At 36.8% G+C, this 22,338-nt stretch overlaps 1 protein-coding gene across 1 annotated transcript; it reads left to right on the top strand.

Moving 5' to 3' along the window:
• Positions 1-14,821: 14,821 nt before the first annotated feature.
• LOC140344851 (WASH complex subunit 2-like) lies at positions 14,822-18,344 on the top strand (the record flags this gene model as incomplete). Its single annotated transcript, XM_072432051.1, has 4 exons — positions 14,822-14,923; positions 16,227-16,340; positions 17,357-17,419; positions 17,705-18,344. Coding segments are annotated over 4 exons (711 nt in total), but the record flags the coding sequence as incomplete, so codon positions are not given.
• Positions 18,345-22,338: the final 3,994 nt, after the last annotated feature.

Raw genomic sequence — 22,338 nt, 5'->3', positions numbered from 1 at the left:
TCATTCTCCTATGGTATGCATGTGGGTCCAGGCTAGGACTTTCACTATATGTGTACCCTCCATGATCAGTGTTAATATACAGAAAATGCATTTGTGAATTTAGCATCCAAAGTTCTAAAAAAAAAACTTTTTAAGTATCCGACAGGCTGTACTGGCTTTATGCTGAATTCCAGGAATGCACAGGAAACTACAGAGAGTTTTGTATGGTGGCTGTAAAGAGAGTCAGATGCATTAATCATATACACTATCAGACCCAATCACCCCATTTGTATTCATTTGTAATGCTTGTGCCCCAGCTTACTTTAGCAATAGGGTATCTGTGCATGTATGACTTTTGAATTTTGTTAGCTTTGAAATACCCAACCTTATTAAATACCAGGTTATCACATCCTGTATACTTAAAACATGTAACAAAACACATACTACATCAAATCAGCCTTGTCCATATGTCATAATAAAAATGAATAAGTTACATAGTATAAATATAGAGACAACTATTTATATATACATGTTCTTTGTGTAGTGGCCATAATTGTGAAACATTCATTTGTAATAAAATCTTTGTAAACTTGGTACCTTTTTCTTCTGAGGAAGCAGACAAGATGTGTGAATTTGGAGAGGTTCCTGTCCCTCCCCCTATTTGAGAACCCAAAAGGGATAATCTATAATAAAGCCCAAGACCATTGTAGGCATATAGTTTTAGGTTGGAAGTTATTTGTTTGCAAATGAAGCATCCTATTGTCAATCCTCTTGTCTGTGATAGTTTAATTACATTTACCTATATCAGTAGGAGTCTTGGTAAATTGGTGTATTCTATGGATGATTCTTGAAAATACAGTACAGTTCTAATCCTTTTGGGGTTTTATATGTCCTCATACATATCATTACATGGCCATGTTTAGGCTGCGGTTGACAGGTCTGGGATGTTGCAATATGTGAAGGTGTATGATGTACTCTATAAAGAAACCTTTACAGGTACATTTTTATATGAGGCTACTATTCTTTTTTTTTTCCATGGCCCATATATGTGGTAATGTATCTAAAGTCTAGCTCTTCAACATTCATTGTTGTTGGAAAAAGGATGGTGTGTATTGACTTAGTTTAGAACCCCTTAGTTGGGGATAGTGTATTCTCATAGAAAATTCTATATACAATTAAATTGGCATAGGGTTACCTTTTGCATTGTATGGACCTGTGTTTCATCTTCATTTTATCCAACCTTGATGGCAGAACAAACATTCCTGACTTATAGGATCTCCACTACTTTATTGGGTTTGATACCTGAATATTCAGTGGCAACCCCAGTGCCTAGATGTTAGAGTGGCCCATGCATAGATAGCATTGGATTTGGACAGTTCCTATAAGTTGGGGCAAAGTTTTTTTTTTTCTTTAAATGTTTAGAATATACAAAGGCAAGTTTGCCATTTCAACAAAACAATGGCATGCAAGCTGTGTCTTGATTGATGAAAATGGTAAATTTGGTGATGCTACCTTTTACTACCACTGTGTACCTAATAAAGTGACTCTCTCTGATTACACATTTGACTTGAAAGTTGTATATGCCTGCTGCATACCTGTTCTTTAAACTCTGCTGTGCTTAGTCCTCTCTCCCTCTATTGGGAGGTTAGGGTGAAAATAGCCCCAGTTGTTGTTCCCTTAAGAATATCTTCCCAGAATTTCAGCCAAGCATGAAGTTTCAATTAATTTTAGTGATAAATATTAATTGGCCCCTTCAAATATGTTTCCAGCAGTGCTATACTCTTTTCGCTGAGGTTGCATTTTAAGGGGGAAAATAAAATTACAAAGACGTGTTTCCTGGAGCTTTGGGGATTTTTTTTTTTTATATACCATACTGTTTATTTTTCCTTTATATTAAAAAAAATCCAATTAAACCAGCAAAAGAATGAGCTTGTATGATCCTATCATGGGCATATAATTTTTTAAATGGGCACATTTTTAAAAAATGTAAATGCATTTTCTGTACTTTCCAACTGTGTTCCAGTTCACAGGATCACCAATAATAAAGGAAAAGCAGGGTTTTGGTGTATAAAATGTGGCTGTAATAAATTTCTGGCTGCACTAAATCAATATATTAGTGATTTATTGGTTCATATCAGCTCAGTTTGTACCTGATTGGAAGGTTTTTTTTCCAACTTTTCTACAATCAAATTGCTAAAATCCCACATAGGTATGTAGATAGCTTTAAAAACCTTACTGAGCTTCCAAGTTGTGCGTTCACAGGTATCATAAATTGATGCTCAAATACAGGAAACAAGGCCACAAAGGTAATATTTAGAATCCTCACTGCTTCTTTGGTAGTCCCTTCAGACTTTCAATATTTCATATTATAAATGATCTTATTTTACCGTTTATTGTGAAACATTTGGCTAGTTTGCCGTGTTTGATCATTAATTAATAACACGTTTGACGATACAGCTCCTATGATTTTCATACCTTGGGAAAACCACTGATTCCCTGGTCTTTTGATCAAACATAAACGTGCTGATTTACATTTATCCACCAAAGCTAAATGCTGTCTTTTCTCGAGATCTGAAGTCTACCAGAATAAGGACTATTGATATAGTTTTCTATTTTTGAGAAATGAAAGTCACGCAAAACCATAATAGTATATAATTGGTGAAAACTGCAAAAAGGGGACCTGGTGGAGAAGTGGTTGTACTTCCTAATTCCTTGGTTAACAAATGTGCACAGATTAGTTTTTTTGTTTTGCTCATCATGTGTTGGTGTTAATAAGTACATTACTTAAGGTATGTAAATTAAGTGTGAATGTAAATTTCATCTTCTTCAACACAGAGTAGTTTTAAACAATAGGCTTTGTCTCCTTATCAAATCTTATCACCTAATTAGAGGCTAATGTAATCCTCATGTGCCAAGAGAGTTATACATGTCCCAACATGAACACTATGGAACTTGTTCCTTGATAATGTTTACGACATTGCTATGTTTGTAGTGGATGTGTTGGAAACCCAGCTGCATTTTCTGCAGGTAAAGGCTGTTGTAGTCCACAGGAAACCCAACCTTACAAATGTCATTCAGCCATTGCAGGAACCTATGCATGCGGTTGAAAAAAAAACTGCATAGAGTCTGTAGGGAAACAAGCAACAAAGAATTAAAAGAGAAGGTTAAAAAAACATTTTATTCATTAAACAAGATACAATAATAATCAAATAGTTGCTGTTTAATATATACAGCACTCCAATTGTGGTTTACGCCATCTTTAAAGTCTAACTCCAACAAAATTGAAAGTTACTCTTACAGTCATTCCTCAAAAAAAATAAATTAAGGTTGCCCATGCAGTGGTGTTTTACCTGCACTTTAAAGAATAAATACTAATTTTTGGGGGGATCATTAAAAAGCATTTTTGTTTACCTTATCCCTCCCTCAGACTCCCCCCTGTCTTTCAGCTGGTCTCAAGCAAGCTCTCTAAATTTCTAGGCCTGGCATAATCAAGTTCAGTGCAGGATCACTAGTCCTGCAAGGTACGTGAGAGACTGCTCACAACCTCTATAGAGAGAGAAATGGTGCATGCCAGTTGATTGAGAAAGAAGGTACATTTAAGTGCTTTTAAGGGAAGATTCCGCGATCTTACCTGGCAGCTGGCACTCACATTACAGTGCTTGTCCTTGAAAGACCAGCATCTGTACATTTGAAAGCTGGCAGCAGTGAGTGGTACAGTACCACTCACTGCCACCCCTATTCATTCTCTATGGGGATGCTGCAGGGAGAAGATTCTTATAGCGCCCCCCATAAGGCAGAGGTTCATTGGCATCACAATTTGGTTGCCAGTCAGAGCTTAGCCTTAGTATTATTATGATTATTACTATTGTTATTATTATTATTATTAAACAGGATTTAAACAGTACATTAAATAGGAGTTGCAAATGACAGATAGATACAGATGGTGACACAGGAGGATTAGAGGACCTTGCCCCGAAAAGTAAACAATCTATTAAAATTCCCCAAAATTAAAATGTTCACTGCCAAGGTTAGTTTTTAAATATTCCTGGAGTTCAGATTTTGGGGAAAACATACATTTCATTATTTGAATAATGTGTTTTGCTATGTGGTGCCTTTTGCACCATATGGCCACCATTGTTGGACCACCATCATCCATACAGTTTTCTCCTGAGATGGCACAAGTCACTAAATGTACAGCTCAACAAATATTGGCAGAGCACACTTGTTATGATAAATGTGCTCAGTATGGCTGCAGATTATCTTTAGCTTGTTCACAATAATAAATACAATTGGGTTCCATTTTCCACTAACTATCAACAAAGGGTATGTGCTTTCTTTTTCTTCTTTAGAAATATCTTCTCTTGTTTGGTTCTGCATGTGTACTTTACATATGTGTGGTCTTTCACTGTGAGCACAGGTTGTGGATCATGTTTATCACCCATTGGGTTGCCATGATTTTTCCATGCATTTAAAGAATAGACCTTGTCCTTTAAAGAAGTATAGCAGGGTAATGGAAAACCACAGAAATCTTCAAACATGCTGGAAATGCCAAGCACTGCTCATGGGTCAACCTTTACCTTGCAGAATAAATCATTTTTAAATGTGAGGCTGTATTTGGCTGACCATATCCGTTATCAGTTGTCCAAAACATGCACAAGGAGATTCCTCCAATGATTTATCTCATTTATCTCATTATAGCATGTAATGAGCTGCTGTATGATTTGAAATGGAAATGTTCTACTATACTATGGCTGGAACACTGACATGATATTTTGCATCCTAGTTTTATGCAATGAGAAGCATTTGAAGAGTGCTCATTAGACATTTAAATTAAAACAGTACCAAAATAATGATTAGAGTAGAACAGGTCATCTTGCCATAGTAATTTTAATAAGGCTCATTAGGAGGTTTGAAAGGAAGTTTAAAATCACAATCTGTTCCCGGTACACAATGCTGTTTGTGTTTGATACTTCTGCATATATTATTCAGTATTTTGCATCAATCCTCAGCAAGGAAAAAGCCAGGTAGAGAACTAACATGTATGGAATAGTTTGCATGTTATCTGAAAGTGCACCTGTTTTTTTTCACACAATTTCTAGGATATTTAGTGGGATGGGAATATATCTGACATTAAAATACCTGTCTCATCTCTTATGAATCCATGTGATGAAAAAATGGGCTAACTCAGACTAGTTAAAATCTTTGATGGGAAAATAGCATTGGCCTGTCCAGATTTGGTAACTTTGCAGATAGCTATTTTTTCTTCCAAAACAAGAACCGTTCCATCGTGTCTATACTATACAGTCACTTGCTGCATATGCTGTATGCTTTATACAAATGTAGGTATCAGTGAAGACAAATTTTGGTGGTTTAATTAATAAATACCACTTTCTATATCCACACGCTTTCTATGTCCACAGGTAGCTTTGAAGCTGTTTTAAAATCAACCATGCCAACTTTTGAATTGAGGGTACCATGACCAAGTCAAACAGAGAATGCATTTATGGGCTTCCTGGGATATGGCTTTCATTGTTGATCAGTCATAAAAGCAACATTCATATGAATTTATGGATGGTAATCTAACAGCAAAGCAATATTTTGTGTGGCAAAAGCGACACTATACACAAGAATTGTATCTTGTATACACTATACAAGAATTGTTTGCTCTAAAGATTAAATTCAAACTGCTTTGCATGGTTCGCAAATGCTTCAAACCACACTAGCACTTCATAGGACTAAGCTAAAAGATGACTTTCATTACCTTCCCTTTTACAGTTGTAACCAGGGTAAAAATGGAAAATCTTGAAGACACTTGTTGTAGGGTCAATTGTCTATGAGGGAATCCCCCCTTCTTTTGGAGAGCTTTCCTCTAATGTTATGTTGAATCTCTGGGGTAGGGATTAAGGAATAAAATCCCCCCATTGAGATATAGGAGTCTAAACATTATCTGTACTAACCAAAACTCAAGAAAACATATACCAAATAGTTGTCTTTTTATAAACTGTATGTTTAGAACAAGTTAGGTTGGTTTCTAGAGGTTACGTTCCCAGAGCCTGATTTTTCATAAGGCAGCCCAGACCCCTTGTGATGCGAAAAGTAACTCAAATAAACATTCATTACAACCAAGCTATGTAGAACAGGATCTCTGAAGGCACAACACATTGAACCTTCAAACAGATGGGCCACAGCAGCAGGAGACCACACGGGGTGCCACAACTGTTAGCTAAAAACTGGCACCAGTTCACAGACTCACCAAAACTGGTTACTTGACCCTGGCAATACTCAAAAGGCCTCCATGGTCACCAGATCTCATTCCAATAGAGCACCTTTGGATGTAGTTGAAGGGAAATTCACATCTAGCATGTGCTGCAGATTTGTGATTCTATTATGTCAGTGTAGAACAATATGCCTGAGGAATGTTTCCAGCACCTTGTTGGATCTATGCCACAAAGAAGTACTGTTCTATAGGCAAAAGTAGGTCCAGTTCCATCAAGGTGTACCTAGTAAAGTGGTCAGTCAGTGTATATACACATATGTATATATTCTTTATGTTTATTCATTGGTAATGCCAGTACTCAGGAAGGTTCCACCTGTAACACTATCCAGGAATGTGGAGGATTGTCACTATGTTTGGTCTCGGCCATAAAGCCTGGTGATCATTCTATAAAAAACAGAAGATCAACTGCTTAGTTTTCTGTTCTCCAAAATAGATGATCCGGTGGGTTTCCTTTTTTTTATACTTTTAGTTTGTTGCCCCAAAATAGGGTTTGTGCTGTAGGCGTCGGACCATATATCCTCTGCTTGTCTGTTATGTTTAAATTATTGAATAAGCAATGTGTTTGTGTTTATAATAAAATTGTTTTACATTAGACCAATCAATACTGAACAGGCTACAGAAACTTAAAGCAGGCTCCATACTTAAAAGTGTAGAACAAACATTAAGATTTCCTCTTTCTAGTGGTGTCGGTGCCACACAGTCCCTGTGTCCTGTAACATGCAAATTGAAACACTTTCTGGTATTGTTGAAAACTTTACAAAATTTGCCCACTGGCCTTTAACTGTAAAGTGTGATCTTGCTGCTGAATAGGAATCTGTGGAAGATATGATGGTTGTGCAGGTTCTTAACACTATCGAGAAGTGTCTAAGTGTGCATGGTAAAGGACCCTGGAATTTGGGGGTCCTGGGGGTGCTAAAAAAGGGAAAAGTGGCAAGTGGTACTTGTCTTGAGTATTATTGTGGCATTCACCAGTATACAGTTGAATACTCAGCGGTCAGAGTTTGTCTATATGTTCAAGCAACACTTAAGTTAAGCTCTGTACACGTGTTCAAATTTTGTTTCTGAAAACAGTCTTTTATGATCGTTTCCAATGACAGATGAACACATGCTCAAGTCTTGGGGCCCTTGGCCAGGCTCAAGTCTTGGAGCCCTTGGCCAGGCTCAAGTCTTGGGGCCCTTGGCCAGGCTCAAGTCTTGGGGCCCTTGGCCAGGCTCAAGTCTTGGGTCCCTTGGTCGGGCTGTGCAGGCTTCAGTCATAGGGTGCTATACACCATTCATCTTGCCCAACAATATTGTAACAGGTGTACTCAACCAAAGGATGTATTGCTACTTATAGAACCAATCAGCCTCTCAATTTTACTTACAAACAGTAAAAAGATAGTTGTAAGCTATGTCACTGTAAGCCTGTAACTAATAACCTCCTTACCCTATGGCATACACATTAACCCAGCACTAGGTCCCAGGTTAGATTCTCGGCTGGGACACTATCTGCATGGAGTTTGCAGGTTCTCTCCGTGTTTGCGTGGGTTTCTTCTGGGTACTCCACTTAGGTTAATTGGCTTTCCCCAAAAATTGACCTTAGACTGTATTAATGACAGATGACTATGGAAAAGACATTAGATTGTAAGCCCCTTTGAGGGACAGTTAGTGACATGACTTTGGACTTTGTACAGTGCTGCAGAATATGTCGGCACTACATAAATACTGTGTAATAATAAAAATGATAATAATAGGAAAAATGCTGCACTCTGTGCAGTGAAAAGTGTATTTGAAGTCCTCCAAATTCAGCAACTGCTTCTAACACAACCCTATTACTAATATTTACAATTGTTTTCAATAAAAATACTGTAATTTATGTTTTATCTTAGATATTGACTTTTTATTATTTTTATGCAAATGAATTTTCATGTATAGCAACATATATGAAACATTGTTATTTTTGTAGCTCTTTGTGTAAAAATATTGCATTTCCCATGCAAATTTTAACAATGCGTTCAAAATATCAGGCTAAAATAATAGGCAGTTTCTGCATAGTTTTTGTATGCAATTTATAATGCTTTTTATGTATCCGTGTGTTTGTTATATCTTTTAAAAAATGTTTTTTTTTTTTTTTTGAAGCACAGATATTTCCTCCTTTTTTAGCCCTGCTTTGCATTGAATCCTCCCATCACACCTTTTAGTTATTACAATGATGTCAGTATAGCAGCTGTGATGTTTATTTTGCTTTTTTCTTCCTCCGCACGCGTGCATGGATAGCTCTCCTCTATCTCTTTTCATTGCTGCATTTTTAATGCTGTTACCAGCACAGGTCTGCCTGTAACCTTACAGCTCATGAAAGCTCTGTGTAGTATTTGAAATCTGTAGTTGGAGGCGGGGGCAGCAGGCCTTGAAGGAGGATAAAGAGGAGCACATACATTATTCATCCATTGCCTGGTCTCACAAGAATCAGCTGGAGGAAGTGTGCTAGGACCACTCTCCTCTGTGCTAGCCCTGACAGCCTTGTAACAAGCCCAGGCAAGTCAACTTCCCCCCCCTTCCTCTATAAGAAAAATGTAGGACAGACAGCAGATGTGCACAGTCCTCATCCTTTTAGTCTGGATTACTGGAGTCATGCAAGAGGAGGAAGCTCTAATAAGGATACACTGATGCATTCATGCTGGAAAATGAAGCTTCAGGTAGGGGAATGCTTTGTCAGCAGAGAAATCTCTGATTTATTATTTACCAACTGTCGGTTGTATGCAAGGATAACACTTGAATTCTGTTACTTACAGAAGTGATTTGCCTGTTATTACCAGCACGTTGTTTATCTGCAATATTGCTGTTTATTTCTGCAAGCTATTTTATAATTTGGTGTATTATACTATTATACTGTGTTTATTTGTATTATGTGTTGTTGTTGTTGTATATATAGACTATAGTACTTGCTTGTGTTTTAAAGTTGTGTTGTTACCTACCATGATCACCTGACCCACCGATAATACAGATATCTAGTGTCATGTATATGATAGACCTACATGGTATTTATATTAAATTATACAGTAATTGAAAGCATTCGTTTTCAGCGTCAACAGTGTCGGTCCCTGGAGATTCCTAGAACATCTCCTAACATAAACAAAGGCTCTTTGTTCACATCGCTTTGCGCTGCCTGCTTTAGCCCAGCACAGACATAAAGTGTTATTTGCAGTAGGAAATATTTTTCTTTCTTTGTCTTTTTTATTCTTATTAGGATGGGCTCTACCTTTCGGTGTCAAATAGCACGAGGTGGCATAGGTGACAAAACGCAATGTGGATAGGTGCGATGATGCAAAAGTACCCTGTGTATGCCCATTGGGATCTGGACTTGTTTGTGCTGTAGATGCTAGTAACCTGGAGGAAAATAATGACATCACTGCAGCACAGAGAAACTGTTGGCTTTGTGTAAATTCCCCAGAGAAAAGCAGAACGATCACATGCTTCGCTGGGGATTAGTGTATGTGCAGAATTAGTGCATATGCCAGGACGCAGGCCCAGAACTGGCACAGTAATGGGCTCCGGAGGACTTCTCATAACCAAGTCCAAGACAGCTCACTATATCTCCGATTGCAAAATCTTCTAAATTACTAGGATCATTGCTTTGGGTATCACGTCTGCTAGACAACAGTGAAATGTAATAGGGTTCAGTCATGTCACCTGTTAGAAAATAAACACGGGACATCGGTGGTATTTAATAGGAGAAATCTATATTCAGTGCCACTTATGTTATTTTGGCCATCAGTTGTAACTTGGTGTATCTATCAGTACATATATCCCTACGCTATTAAAAGCAGAAAACACCAAAGTGTTTTCAGCTTCCATGTCTGGAAAGAAGTTGCTACCCATAACAACCAATCTGATTCCAGTTGTACAGTTTACCACTCAGGTCACCAAGTTTCTCTTGATTGGTTGGTATAGTGAACTATTTAAATACAAGAGGTCTCATAGGGGTACCTGAGAGTCACATTTGGGTACCGAGCCCCTAGGATGGAGACACAAAAATGTAATTCATATCTCTGTTGTATACTTTGTTTTAAAATAGATAATTATTTACTGGGAAATTACTTTATAATACCATGAAGAATAATGATAGGGCTGGATTCTGTAATAGCACTAAAGGCATGCTAAAAGGACTTTTCAAGGATTATTATTATGTAATTATATTGCTCCGGAGTCCGCTTTAGCATGGATTAAAGAGTTTAAAAAGCAAATGCTTTTCACATCTCTTACTCATATACTTCTACAGCAAGTTCTCCCTGCCAAATCTTGTCTTTTTTCTGGTCTACCATTACATTTTAGGTGACCTCACCCAATGAGTCTGATTTATTAAGGTTCGCCAAGATTGGATTAGATAGACGATCGTGGGAAAACCTGGGGGATCCAGCAATGTGTCTGCGTTTAACATCACCTCCATCTCTCTCTATAATTTATAATTCATTCAAAATATAATGGCCAAAGAAGTATACAGTCCCAGGAACTTGTCCACACGTAGTGATATATGACATTTTAAGGCAGTTTTGTTTTATAATAACTACCAAATCTGAAATGATCATTTTGGGTGCAGTTGACCCTAGAAATGTTCTTTCCTCCTACTAAACTAAAACTCAGCCATCTCCCCAGATTAGATAATTGAAGAGTGCTGTATGCTGCTAATCCATATTTAATGATTGAACTACAGGGAACTGGAATCTGCTCACTGTGGGTTCCTACACGCTGCAGCTCTTTCTCATTGCTTTTCAGACTGACATATGGAATACAAGTGTTTGTTTCTGCATATAGGTAATAAGCAGCACATCTCATACGTGGCCATCTTTACTGTAAAAAAAAAGATCCCTATGGTAACTGCTTTGTGTTTTCCTACTATGTTCATGGTAGATTTTGCATCATCTTGTGACATTCCAGCACATGTGAACACAAAGCTGTCTTTATGGAAATGCAGCCAACTTGTTTAGGTAAAACAAAGAAAGGCTCTCTGTTGGTATAGCATTAAAAAAGATATGTGAAGAATCAAACATGTCATGATAGAAATAAAAAGAAACCGCCTTTGCTGACATTTCTTTGAAGGTGCAAGCTCCAGAGCAATCACAAGCTGGGGAGCCAGGGAGAGGAACAGATATGCAGCTAGAAATCTGGACTCACCTGTTTATGGTCAGTGATTGATAATTAAATGAACCATTTCCAAAGACTTCCATAGGATTTTCCATTTTTCTATCCCATCCAATTAACAGGCAGCCGTTAGGATTCACCAGTCGGTTCATTTGCGGTGGGTTTCAACTCTTTAATTGACACAGTTGCAAATTTAAAATGTAGAAATAAAATTAGTTTTGATTGTTGCTCTTGCATCCTCCTATTTGGGATCATTTTCATGTCTTATTTAGGATATCTTTTTACATTTTTTTCTAATTTAGGGTCTCTACATTACCACAATTAATTTTAAATGAAACAACTTAGATGCAGTTGAACTGCAGACTTTCAGCTTTAGTTCAGTGGGTTGAACAAAAATATTGCATAAAAATGTGATGAATTAAAACCTTTTTTTTTACACAATCACTTTATTTCAAAGGCTCAAAGGTTAATTGGACAAATTAAAAAGCTGAAAAGCTTTAGTTCCTCACATTTTTATGCAATCTTTTTTCATTCAACCCACTGAATTAAACTGCATCTGAATTGTTTTATTTAAAATTAATTGTGGTAATGTACAGAACCAAAATGAGAAAAAAGTTGTCTCTGTCCAAATATTTATGGACCTAACTGTATTTCTGGCTACGGTAAACTGTTCTGTTTTCATTTACTGCTTATCATTCATAGTCTGTTTTTTCATACTTCTTTATGCCCTGATGAAGAAAGTGATGTTTGATCCCTGAAATGTGTTGTCTGGATAAAATAATACATTGAATTGGTCTCTTATATCAAATGGTGTGGTGCTCCTCCTTTAGAATAGAGTCTAGAACCGTGGTACGTCTGTTTGAGCTGCCTCATGATGGTCAGTAAGCTTGGGAGATGATCACTTTTCAATTGCAACATGAATTTTTGAAGTCCCAGCGCCCCTTTATCTTTACTCCACAGCTTCACAAGATTAAAGCATTCAGCTTTTTTTCACGTAGGTCTAACCATATTCAGGCTTATATGATGTCTAACTTTGATAGACCAATTTGCGTCCAAGAGGTTAAAAGGATGAAAATCAATGCTGAATCACAACTGATGTTTATATCATCGCCTGGATTAAATATTTTATGTCTGAGCCACACATTGCCGTCCTGAAGCTGTGGGAATTATCTTTAATAAAATGTGATTGGTTCAAAGAATGAAACTTTTGTCAGATAGTTCTCACTAAAAAGTTTCATATGCGAGATCACAGGACCTATTCTGCGGAACTTTGCTATAGTGAATTTTCAGTTGTTCTTTCATGGCCCACAGTCTCCAATGGACCTCTTGAATTGGATCACCATTCTGCTTGGTCCATCTGTAGGCTTTGAATCTTCATTGGAACCATTATGGATCCCTTGCAAATATGCCTAGCTTGGTTGCAGTTGTTGCAGTAAGGGCCATTAGGTATTTAAACAAGGAAGAGGGGAACCATGTGTTCTGGAGGGGCTGGGAGTTCAGTTGGCAGGGAAGAGAGGGTTTTAGGAGTTTTTAGAATGTTGCTTAACCCTGTGTATTCAAAAGCATGGTGTTGTATTTTGGACACCATTTGTAGAAGGATACAGCTAGTTACTTCATTGTGATTCTGAACACATCTTCTATAAGTGAAGTACCCCAAATAGCTCTACACTGTGGCCTAATGCCTACTTTGTGCCATTCTCCTTGTGCTCATTATAATGAAGTCAAAATGAAAGATATCTACAGGACTGGGCTGGTTGACAAAAGTGAGGGGTCTGTAACACAAGATTGTAAATGGTTTGGGAGAGCAAAGGTCCATCAATATCCTTCACTTCTCATGCATGGTTTCAGTGTCCTTTGTGATACAAATGGAAATTCACATACCATAACTATTGTTTTGTGCATGTAAAAGATAATTAGGTTAAATTGAAGTGTACTTCATTGCAATGTAGAAAATTCACTTTCAATAAACTTTTTTTTGGTCTGCAGCAGCTTGATAACAGAAAAGTCTTGTATCAGGAAAGGTTTAGGTAGTAGTCTCTGGGAACAACTGATCCGAACTCTAAGAACCTATTGATAACCAAACAAATTATGAAACATTTTTAGAATTCACGAGTGCACAAATAAAGTGAAGAAAATGTTTCAACCTCAGCAAGGCAGCTGCTCTGATATATTAGATTGAGTTTCTGCGATGTAGTTTAGGAAAATTGATTGGTGGATTCTATTGTGTACAGTACGGGCCCGATTTCTATCACAGCTGGTGCAACCTGCAAGCTTGTAATTACTGTCAAACTCATGCGTACGTTTTGGCTGTTTCATCTGTTTGGGTAGAGAAATGTCTTTCAATTCATTCTTCAGTTTCTAGAGGCAGAAATCAATGTCTTTATAAATTAGTAGCAAGCCAAGCAAAGCTCAGGAGAACTCATTTTTGAGAGTTAATAGGAACCTTCCACAAATAGCTTCAGGTGTTACAATAAAAGACTCTTTGTGGATTCTTTTTGCCTAGATACATTTCAACAATCTAACTGAAACAACAATATATTATGTATTGAAAAGGACAGTGAGGGATAAACATTCCACAGTTTTCTGTCATATCCATTAAAGATATCACTGTAATCTGTGTTACTGTAGGTAAAGACAAGATGTACCCATTTCTGAGTTTCATGTGTGTATTGTTTCTTTTTTTGTTGTTGTTTGGCCTACTCATTTGAAAGAGCTAAAACTTTTCTTAATTATAAAGTTTTATAGTGGAATGTGGCTAAGCAACAGAGAAACAATTCAATAACTGCGTTCAACAAAGGCTTCATAGTAGAAATATGCATCAATGCCCAAGAGGTTTCTTTTATACATGGTAAATTATGTTTTACTTTTGAAGGTATGATAAGAAACTTTCTCTTAGATGAGGGGTGGCCAACAGGTGGATTGCGATGTATCGGTAGATCGCAAAGGCAATGCAAGTAGATCGCAGAGCCCTGCCTTTCAAAATAAACTCTACTGCGCGCAGGAGTTATTAAGTCCAAGTTTTTATTGTTGGTAGATCATTTTGACTTGGTCATTTTAAACGTAGCTCGCAAGCCAAAAAAAGTATGGGCACCCCTGTCTTAGATGATCTTCCTGCATAAATGTTGGGCAACCAGTGGATGGTGCTGTGTCCTCATGTAAAGTATAACAAACTCATGGCTCAGATGACAAAACCTCATGTAACTTTACACGATGATATAGTCCCATCCCGTGGCCAAAACATATACCAAGATTCTTTGTCTAATAGCATTTTTTATGGCATAACAATATCCTGATTCATACTGGAGTTATACAGTATGTGTTTGACATAGTTTGCTTCATCATTAATAATTTTTAGCTAAACTCTTGTATTCTTGCAGAATAAAATGTTGACTATTTCTCTTTTGAAATTGCAATTTCTGTAACTAATTTATGTTTTGTGTATTACAGACTGAGAAACCAAGTGCTGTTAAACAGTCCGGTGGATTAGGATTGTTTGGAGATGAGGATGAAGATGATCTGTTTAGTACTGCTAAACCCAAGGAGCCTCCGGTAATTTATTTATTATTGTGCAGTATAGCTTGAATGCATCTGTATGCTAATGGGTAAGGTTGGTGAGTTAAGAGTGACCACATTGTTTGGATATGATTGCTCTTCGTTGAAGAATATAACTAAACGTGTATATTTTTTGTTGTTGCTACAATCATGACTGAGGCAAAGGTTTGTTTTAGTAGCTGCCATTTGCGTTTAGCTGGAAGGTAAACTGATATTTTTATCTTGTAATGTAATTATATTTACCCTTTTATTCTTAAAAGGTCATATATGTAATTTTCAGTTCTTGCTCAGTGAATAATTCTCAGGCAGATTAGGCTGCTTCAGACCCTAGGGCAAAGATGGCTCAAATAACGATTTTAATAGTTAAATGGCAGTTTGGCCATATCCAGCCGTATAATGGCTGCATCAGCTTTTGTGGACATCATACCATCCTGGCCCCTGTGCATCCCAGTCTTTTGCTGCAAAGCTAGAAGACTGTAAAAGATAAGTATAATTCTATTTGGATGTATTACCATCTGCAAAGTGTAGGTAACTTTGGGAAGGGGCATGTCCATCCTCTGTTTCCATGTAATGGTTTTCTCCTCAAACTTGCTGATGTGTGACATTTGGTTAACTTGCATTTTGTTGAGGATTTATTTATTTTTATTTTTGTTATTACTATGTTGCCAGTTTTTGAGCAGTGTAGCAAAGGGCACTGAAGCCTGCAGTAAAACAAATGTAGTTACACCTTTGCATTTCCTGTAACTGTGTGTTTCCTCTTTCATTTGATAGTGGAAAAATCAGTTAAATGCAAAATGGGTCATTTATATCTCTAAATGGACCAAACCCTTGTATTAGCAGAAACTTTTAAAATGTTCTATGTTGACTTTCTTACACTTGCACATTTTTCCTGTCATTATTAATGGACAGACTCCAGCATACTGCATCTATCAAGCTTTGAGACCTTTGAGACTAAAGTAAAAGAAACACACCATTCTGCCTGTTCCTAATGTTAAGCTGTTGACTTCTGTCACGTATTTCAAAAACATGTATATATTTATAAAAAGGGGAGCTTTTATTCTCCAGATGAACATAATATACTTCTACATAATACTAACAATTAGCAAGTCCAAAAGTAATATTACGTTACTCCAGTAAAGTTCCACTTGAATCCAATGTGGTTTATTAGTCTTACACTAAAAGAACACTTAAACACTTAAGAACAATTAAATTATTTTGAAGTGTAAATACATTATACAAAATACCTTAAAACTGGGCTTTGTCAGGTGGGGCCTAATCTGTTAAAATTTTTATAACGCAGAAGGTGCAAGAAAAGAAAACTATTATCAAAAAAGACACCTTGGATCCACCCAAAGAACCCAGCAATTTGAACATAGTAAAAAAGGAGACAATAATAAAGCCAGAAGATGGAGAGGTTTGTACAGCTATGAGTTGGAAATACTGTGTACACATCTTTTACACTGATGCCCTTATGTGCAAGATTTGAGTTCTTTGGTTCATGATGAGCATCATCTCTCAAATGGGAATCCTGAAACACGTACATCATTTCCTATGGTGCAAATTATCCAGCTGTGTTACAGAGAAACAGGTTAAATAAGCAGTATGTTTTTCTTACTAGTTAATGTACCAACACAGCATAAAGTGTAGAGAATAAGACTGTGTGGATGTGCTTAAGGAAATGTTTGGTGAACATGGTATATTTTGTGTAAGGTATAATTTATCTATTGTGGGCTAAATCATGCTAGGGCTGTAGTCATTGTACAAGGTAAAGCCTAGGATTAATAGGGACATGGGGATACATTTCAAGACTAGCACATGTAATTGGTTCCTGTACTCTTGCTTTGTTGTTACCCCTACAAATGTTTGTCATGACCAGTTAAAGTACAGCTGTTCTATACACTGCCATTTCTGAACTTTGCTAGTTCTCTGGCCATCAAGCTGATTTATTGGGTCTGATTTATTAAAGCACTCCAAGGCTGGAGTGGATACACTTTCAGTAAAGCTAGGTAATCCAGCAAACCAGGAATGGATTTGCTATTTGTTCGTAATCTTTTCAGTCCTGCACCAGATCTGTTCTAGGTTTGCTGGATCACCCAGCTTCACTGATGAGTGTATCCTCTCCAGCCTTGGAGAGCTTTAATAAATCAGGGCTATTGTCCTCAATACTTTATAATGTGCCTGGAGAACGTATAGAGATAAGGAATTCTGATTCTTCTGACACTTCAGTCCCCTATCTTGATTTTGGCTTGAGACTCTACAGTGTGTAAGTCAGATAACTGGCATCCTTTAAAGGAGGCCAGCATCGGCACACTTTATGCTTCTAACAGTCGTACGTTAACACTTTAGGGTAAGAATACATTATTATTTTGTAGGAGATGAACAATGCCTTTAAAATGTGCTGCTGTTTTAATCTACTTTCATTTTGTACAGAAACCCTCAGAGCCAGCCCCTGTTAAATCTAAAAGTCCCTCCTCTCGGATTGGGAAGATACAAGTAACTATGGTGTTTTACATTTACTGTTCTCTCCTAATTTCTTCTGCACCAGCATTTCCACTGAGAAAGAATGAGAATGTCTCTGGAAACTAAATTTCTTGCTTTTTGTGTCTTGCCACTTCTACTATTTGGAGCTGGAATGTATGTACCTTGAGTAGTGCATGTATCCTGTACCTTTCCCAATGCACTTTTTCTGATTTCCTTTAGCTTCTGCTATGGGTCCTGCAAAATCTACATTACACTGGCAAGTAAGCATCTGGTAAATAATTTTTCATTTATTTACAGGCAAATTTACATATCAACCCAGCAGCATTGTTACCAGGTGCAGTTCCTAAACTGTCAGGTGTGAGGCATACTGTTCCTGAGGCAGACATTTCAGATTTGCCAGCTGCAGAAAGCAGTCGAAGTTTGGATGTTGCTGCAAAAAGAGTGGAAGGAGTAAGCTTTGACAGCCCTGCACAGGTGGACACCCTTCATAATGCAAACAAGGTATTAACATATAAGGTTGTTCCCTGGTCATCTTTGTCTTTGTTACTTGCAGACACTGACCTGAAAAAAACCAGAAGAAGAACTTTTCAAAAGCAGCTATCATGCTATCACACTATGGAATTTCTTTATTTATTTAAATTATTGATTGTATTTTACATATGCAGTGTAAATTGGGGGTATTATATTTGCTTCTATGTGCAAAGTAGCCACATCACACAGAGCTATTGATTTTTCTTAGTACTGGTATGTTAACAGTCAGAACAAGCCTACAGGACAGGACAGAACAGGGATGACCCTACTGCTTTTTTAGCTGGACCATTATAGTCCATTTACAGGCTAGGCTGTATTACCTGGCTGCAGTATATTCTGCAGAGATGACCAGGTTTTGGTGGCTTGTCTGCTCTGATTACCTGAGTCATAAGACTTTTCCATTAAATCCTTATCCGTTTGTAAAAAAAAAAAAAAAAGTTGGTAAGAATCACAAAAGATCCTTTCCAATGACAAAAATCTAACGTGTGTACGTAGCCTTACAGAGTACAAAAAATATCTTTTGTAGAATATTTATCCAAAGGAGAAGTTAGTCAAGATGTAGGTGGCCATAATTGTAATTGGATGTTAGGCAGGCCATGTTGAAATCCTATTATTTGCAAATAGGATGCGGTTTTTATTTATTTAATATGTGTGCCAGACTAATCCATAGGATATGTCCTCAAGGTTATTCATTGAACTGTCAATACTATTGAAGAATGAATATTGCTACTTTGTTAAAGACGATCTTTCAGTTTTCCTTGCTCTACCTAAATGTACTTTAATTTCTGCCTGATACCCCTAATTTTTGCCTGCCATTGTGGTCGTAACTTCTGTCTCATTTGATATGTTTATGTTGGCTTCTCTTTCTTAGAAAATATTTAGGTGATGCTTTAAATTTGGGTAAAAGCAGTGGGGTTGAGTCACCAAAGCATTTGTTTAGCAAAGTGAACTTTTAACTCTGCAAAGGATAATTCATTTAGATGTAATGAAAATTCACACAAACATTCACACATAAACAAGAAATGTAAAAAAAAGAAGAAAAAAAACATGATTCACTAAACGAAGTAACAAATCACTTGCAGAGTATTAATTGTCTTTGCTAAGTGATCAGCCTAAACTTTGATAACTCAACCCATATGTCTCAACCCATATACGTTTTTAAATTTACAATCCATAATATTAATTGACTGCCATAGCTAACCATAGCAAACCATAGCTAGCAGTTCAGCCAATTGCACTACAGGAGCTTCTGGATGAACATGAGAAACACTTAGCAGGTAGGTGTTTATACATCATTTTTACATGTAATGAGTTTCCTGTAGCTGACTTTGCATCATTACTATTTAACAGTCATTTTGTAGTGTACAGATACAGTATTAACCCCATACTGAGACCATATGTTAAATATACCACAAGGATGACACAACTGTGTAATATTTTCATAGGTTTTTGTCAGTGGCCATGCTACAGTTAACAAAGTCTAATGGAAGTTATTTGCCTTGACGCATTGCCTCTGTAATGTAGTATCTGGTAACCAGATACAGTCCCTTCTTGGATTCACTAACAACAGCTGTATCATGGTTATGCAGGGGAATTCCATAGCAATTGTTTGGAATTCCTGCACCCAGCCAAGCCCTTGACTAGGGTTTATACAATGATATCACAGAGAATTCTACATAGACCATGGCTCAGGAAATCACATCAACCACATGATTGGTATTAGTGGTAGTGATTCTTTATAAGAAGAGCGTATCAGTATGTTCGTTTCATATGAATGGGTTAGGTTACAAAGCTCTGACTTTCATACCACCAGGCACTTATAACCAATGGACAAAGAAAGTACTTCCAAAAGGTCATTCTCCTATGGTATGCATGTGGGTCCAGGCTAGGACTTTCACTATATGTGTACCCTCCATGATCAGTGTTAATATACAGAAAATGCATTTGTGAATTTAGCATCCAAAGTTCTAAAAAAAAAAACTTTTTAAGTATCCGACAGGCTGTACCGGCTTTATGCTGAATTTCAGGAATGCACAGGAAACTACAGAGAGTTTTGTATGGTGGCTGTAAAGAGAGTCAGATGCATTAATCATATACACTATCAGACCCAATCACCCCATTTGTATTCATTTGTAATGCTTGTGCCCCAGCTTACTTTAGCAATAGGGTATCTGTGCATGTATGACTTTTGAATTTTGTTAGCTTTGAAATACCCAACCTTATTAAATACCAGGTTATCACATCCTGTATACTTAAAACATGTAACAAAACACATACTACATCAAATCAGCCTTGTCCATATGTCATAATAAAAATGAATAAGTTACATAGTATAAATATAGAGACAACTATTTATATATACATGTTCTTTGTGTAGTGGCCATAATTGTGAAACATTCATTTGTAATAAAATCTTTGTAAACTTGGTACCTTTTTCTTCTGAGGAAGCAGACAAGATGTGTGAAATTTGTAGAGGTCCTGGTCCTCCACCTATATTGAGAACCAAAAGGGATAATCTTATTTAAAGCACAAGACCATTGTAGGCATATAGTTTTAGGTTGGAAGTTATTTGTTTGCAAATGAAGCATCCTATTGTCAATCCTCTTGTCTGAGATAGTTTAATTACATTTACCTATATCAGTAGGAGTCTTGGTAAATTGGTGTATTCTATGGATGATTCTTGAAAATACAGTACAGTTCTAATCCTTTTGGGGTTTTATATGTCCTCATACATATCATTACATGGCCATGTTTAGGCTCAGGTTGACAGGTCTGGGATGTTGCAATATGTGAAGGTGTATGATGTACTCTATAAAGAAACCTTTACAGGTACATTTTTATATGAGGCTACTATTCTTTTTTTTTTCCATGGCCCATATATGTGGTAATGTATCTAAAGTCTAGCTCTTCAACATTCATTGTTGTTGGAAAAAGGATGGTGTGTATTGACTTAGTTTAGAACCCCTTAGTTGGGGATAGTGTATTCTCATAGAAAATTCTATATACAATTAAATTGGCATAGGGTTACCTTTTGCATTGTATGGACCTGTGTTTCATCTTCATTTTATCCAACCTTGATGGCAGAACAAACATTCCTGACTTATAGGATCTCCACTACTTTATTGGGTTTGATACCTGAATATTCAGTGGCAACCCCAGTGCCTAGATGTTAGAGTGGCCCATGCATAGATAGCATTGGATTTGGACAGTTCCTATAAGTTGGGGCAAAGTTTTTTTTTTTCTTTAAATGTTTAGAATATACAAAGGCAAGTTTGCCATTTCAACAAAACAATGGCATGCAAGCTGTGTCTTGATTGATGAAAATGGTAAATTTGGTGATGCTACCTTTTACTACCACTGTGTACCTAATAAAGTGACTCTCTCTGATTACACATTTGACTTGAAAGTTGTATATGCCTGCTGCATACCTGTTCTTTAAACTCTGCTGTGCTTAGGCCTCTCTCCCTCTATTGGGAGGTTAGGGTGAAAATAGCCCCAGTTGTTGTTCCCTTAAGAATATCTTCCCAGAATTTCAGCCAAGCATGAAGTTTCAATTAATTTTAGTGATAAATATTAATTGGCCCCTTCAAATATGTTTCCAGCAGTGCTATACTCTTTTCGCTGAGGTTGCATTTTAAGGGGGAAAATAAAATTACAAAGACGTGTTTCCTGGAGCTTTGGGGATGTTTTTTTTTTATATACCATACTGTTTATTTTTCCTTTATATTAAAAAAAATCCAATTAAACCAGCAAAAGAATGAGCTTGTATGATCCTATCATGGGCATATAATTTTTTAAATGGGCACATTTTTAAAAAATGTAAATGCATTTTCTGTACTTTCCAACTGTGTTCCAGTTCACAGGATCACCAATAATAAAGGAAAAGCAGGGTTTTGGTGTATAAAATGTGGCTGTAATAAATTTCTGGCTGCACTAAATCAATATATTAGTGATTTATTGGTTCATATCAGCTCAGTTTGTACCTGATTGGAAGGTTTTTTTTCCAACTTTTCTACAATCAAATTGCTAAAATCCCACATAGGTATGTAGATAGCTTTAAAAACCTTACTGAGCTTCCAAGTTGTGCGTTCACAGGTATCATAAATTGATGCTCAAATACAGGAAACAAGGCCACAAACGTAATATTTAGAATCCTCACTGCTTCTTTGGTAGTCCCTTCAGACTTTCAATATTTCATATTATAAATGATCTTATTTTACCGTTTATTGTGAAACATTTGGCTAGTTTGCCGTGTTTGATCATTAATTAATAACACGTTTGACGATACAGCTCCTATGATTTTCATACCTTGGGAAAACCACTGATTCCCTGGTCTTTTGATCAAACATAAACGTGCTGATTTACATTTATCCACCAAAGCTAAATGCTGTCTTTTCTCG

The sequence above is a fragment of the Pyxicephalus adspersus genome, unplaced genomic scaffold (assembly GCF_032062135.1).
Source record: "Pyxicephalus adspersus unplaced genomic scaffold, UCB_Pads_2.0 Sca81, whole genome shotgun sequence".
NCBI lineage: Eukaryota > Metazoa > Chordata > Amphibia > Anura > Pyxicephalidae > Pyxicephalus > Pyxicephalus adspersus.
This window is presented reverse-complemented; position numbering and strand designations above follow the sequence as displayed.